This window comes from Monoraphidium neglectum, assembly GCF_000611645.1.
Source record: "Monoraphidium neglectum strain SAG 48.87 unplaced genomic scaffold scaffold06686, whole genome shotgun sequence".
NCBI lineage: Eukaryota > Viridiplantae > Chlorophyta > Chlorophyceae > Sphaeropleales > Selenastraceae > Monoraphidium > Monoraphidium neglectum.
In genome coordinates, this window is record NW_014006960.1 from 1 (window position 1) to 2,036 (window position 2,036).

The 2,036-nt window shown below is 64.8% G+C and overlaps 1 protein-coding gene across 1 annotated transcript; it reads right to left on the reverse strand.

Annotated features, from left to right (window-relative positions):
- Nucleotides 1-236: 236 nt before the first annotated feature.
- Nucleotides 237-1,738, reverse strand: MNEG_16704 (DNA gyrase subunit A; the record flags this gene model as incomplete). The annotated part of the gene is made up of 4 exons (XM_014034826.1): nucleotides 237-548; nucleotides 712-880; nucleotides 1,119-1,273; nucleotides 1,544-1,738. 4 exons carry the CDS (start codon nucleotides 1,736-1,738, stop codon nucleotides 237-239), a joined length of 831 nt encoding a protein of 276 aa, XP_013890280.1.
- Between the last annotated feature and the right edge of the window lie 298 nt (nucleotides 1,739-2,036).

Consider the following 2,036-nt stretch of genomic DNA (forward strand, 5'->3'; position numbering starts at 1 on the left):
GCGAGGGGTGGGGCCGGGCGGGGGATGGGGGCGTGCATGCCTGCGACCACAGGCGTAGAAAGGGCAATGGCAGCATGCCGCGGGGGTTTGGGTGGGGAGGAGGGACGGTTGATCAGTCAGGCGCTTGAGAATCGGGTGTGAGGGTGACAGAAAGGGACGATTGCAGACAGAAAACAAGCAGCCCATGAGCAGGCCTGATCTGTGGGGATGTTAACCCAATGCCCACACCAAATCTCTTAGCGGGTCCCACCAGCGCCCCCCCCTCCGGGCAGCAGAAACGCGCACGCCCTCGTTTGGCCGACGCTCGGCCGGAAGCGGCGCCCACCGATGCCCTTGGATGTGATGACCACCAGCCAAGGCCCCTCCTCCTCAGGGTCCACGCCCCCCTCCTGCTCCACGCTGCCGGTGACATCATCGCCGTCGTCGTCCTCCCCCTCGTCCTCGCCGGCCGCAGCGAGCGCGGCGCGCTGCGAGCGCGCCGCCGCGGCCTGCTGCGGCAAAAGGATGCTCATCGACACGACCTGCTCCCCGGGCTTGAGCCGCATCCCCTGCCGCGCAGCGGTGTATGTTCCATGTGCTGTTGTCAGGACGCAAACGCGCAGAATCATGTCCGTCCGACTACCTCCCACCGCTGCGCGGAGCTGCCACCTCCAAACATGCCAGGCCGCGGCCTGCCTAGATCACGAGGACCAGATCTCGAACTCAGATCACCTTGTTCGCCGCCGCCGCGCGGCCCTTGGACCTGAAGGTGTCATCATCCACCTCAAAGTTGGCCACCCTGCCGCTGCTGGAGGTGAGCAGGACGACCCCCCCATTCTCGCAGAGCCCGGCGGAAACCAGGGAGTCACCCTCCTCCAGGTTGATGGCCAGAACGCCAGAGCTGACGAGGCGGGGCGGTTGGGGCGGGTGGTTGGGTGGGCGGGGTGTCGAGTGGGTTGAGGGTTTCGGCGTGGGTGTGGGTGCAGGGGAAAAGTGCAGGTGTTTTTGATCTTTGGCACGCAGGAGGGGGTGGACAGCGGCCCTCACGTTTGCATGGGCCCCGTGGACGCCACACACACGCACGCACACACACGCGCGCACACACACACACCCACACCCACACACACGCACACACAGACCTCCTCTTCCCGGTCTTGAGGCTGGCGAAGCTGGAGAGCTGCGTCCTCTTGACCGCCCCTCCCCTGGTGGCCATCACCAGGTGGCGGCCGCCGTCCCAGGAAGGAGGGGCGGGCAGCATCGCCGTGAAGCGCTCCGCGCTGCTCAGCCCCAGGACCTGGGGTGTGTGTGTGTTGTGTGTGTGTGTGTGTGTGCGCGCGCGCGTGTGTGTGTGTGTGTGTGTGTGTGTGTATGTGTGTGTGTGTGTGTGTGTGTGTGTGCAAGCGTTTGTGTGCATGAGCGTTTACAAGCTAATGTAAATGTGTATGGGCATGTGTATGCAAGCGTGTGTATGAGCATGTGGCTAAAGGCGAACCCCACCTACAGCTGATCATTACACTGCGCAGACTGTGCAAGCGCCAACCCCCCTTGCCCCGCCCCCGCCCACCTGCGCGATCGCCGTCCCCGCCGCCGCCCGCGACGCCTCCGGCACGCGCCACGCGCGCACGCTGAAGGCCTTGCCGCTGGCCGCCAGGAACAGCAGGCTGTCGTGGGCGCTGCAGGTGACCGCCTCCTCCAGGGCGTCGTCGCCGCGCAGGCGGCCGCCGCTCTTGCCTGAGGGGAGGAGGGGGGGGGCGTGCATGCGTGTGCACGTGTTTTTCGGGCGTTCACGTGTGCTTTGGGCCGCGAATTGTGCATATGTGACGGTGCATGCGTGTGTTGAAGTGTGTCATCATGGTGTGAGGGAGAGAGAGGTTGAGTGCATGTAGAAACGTGTGCAAGAGATACTGGACTTTGGGTGGGGCGAAAAGACAGTGCGAGCAACTTTTAGGCGATCCGCTTGCCGGTCCGTCGCGTTGCTTGCATTGTATTCCGGCCAGCACACTATGACCCCCTATCTGTCGAACCCCCCGCGGCTGCCCACAGGGCACCTGCAGCCC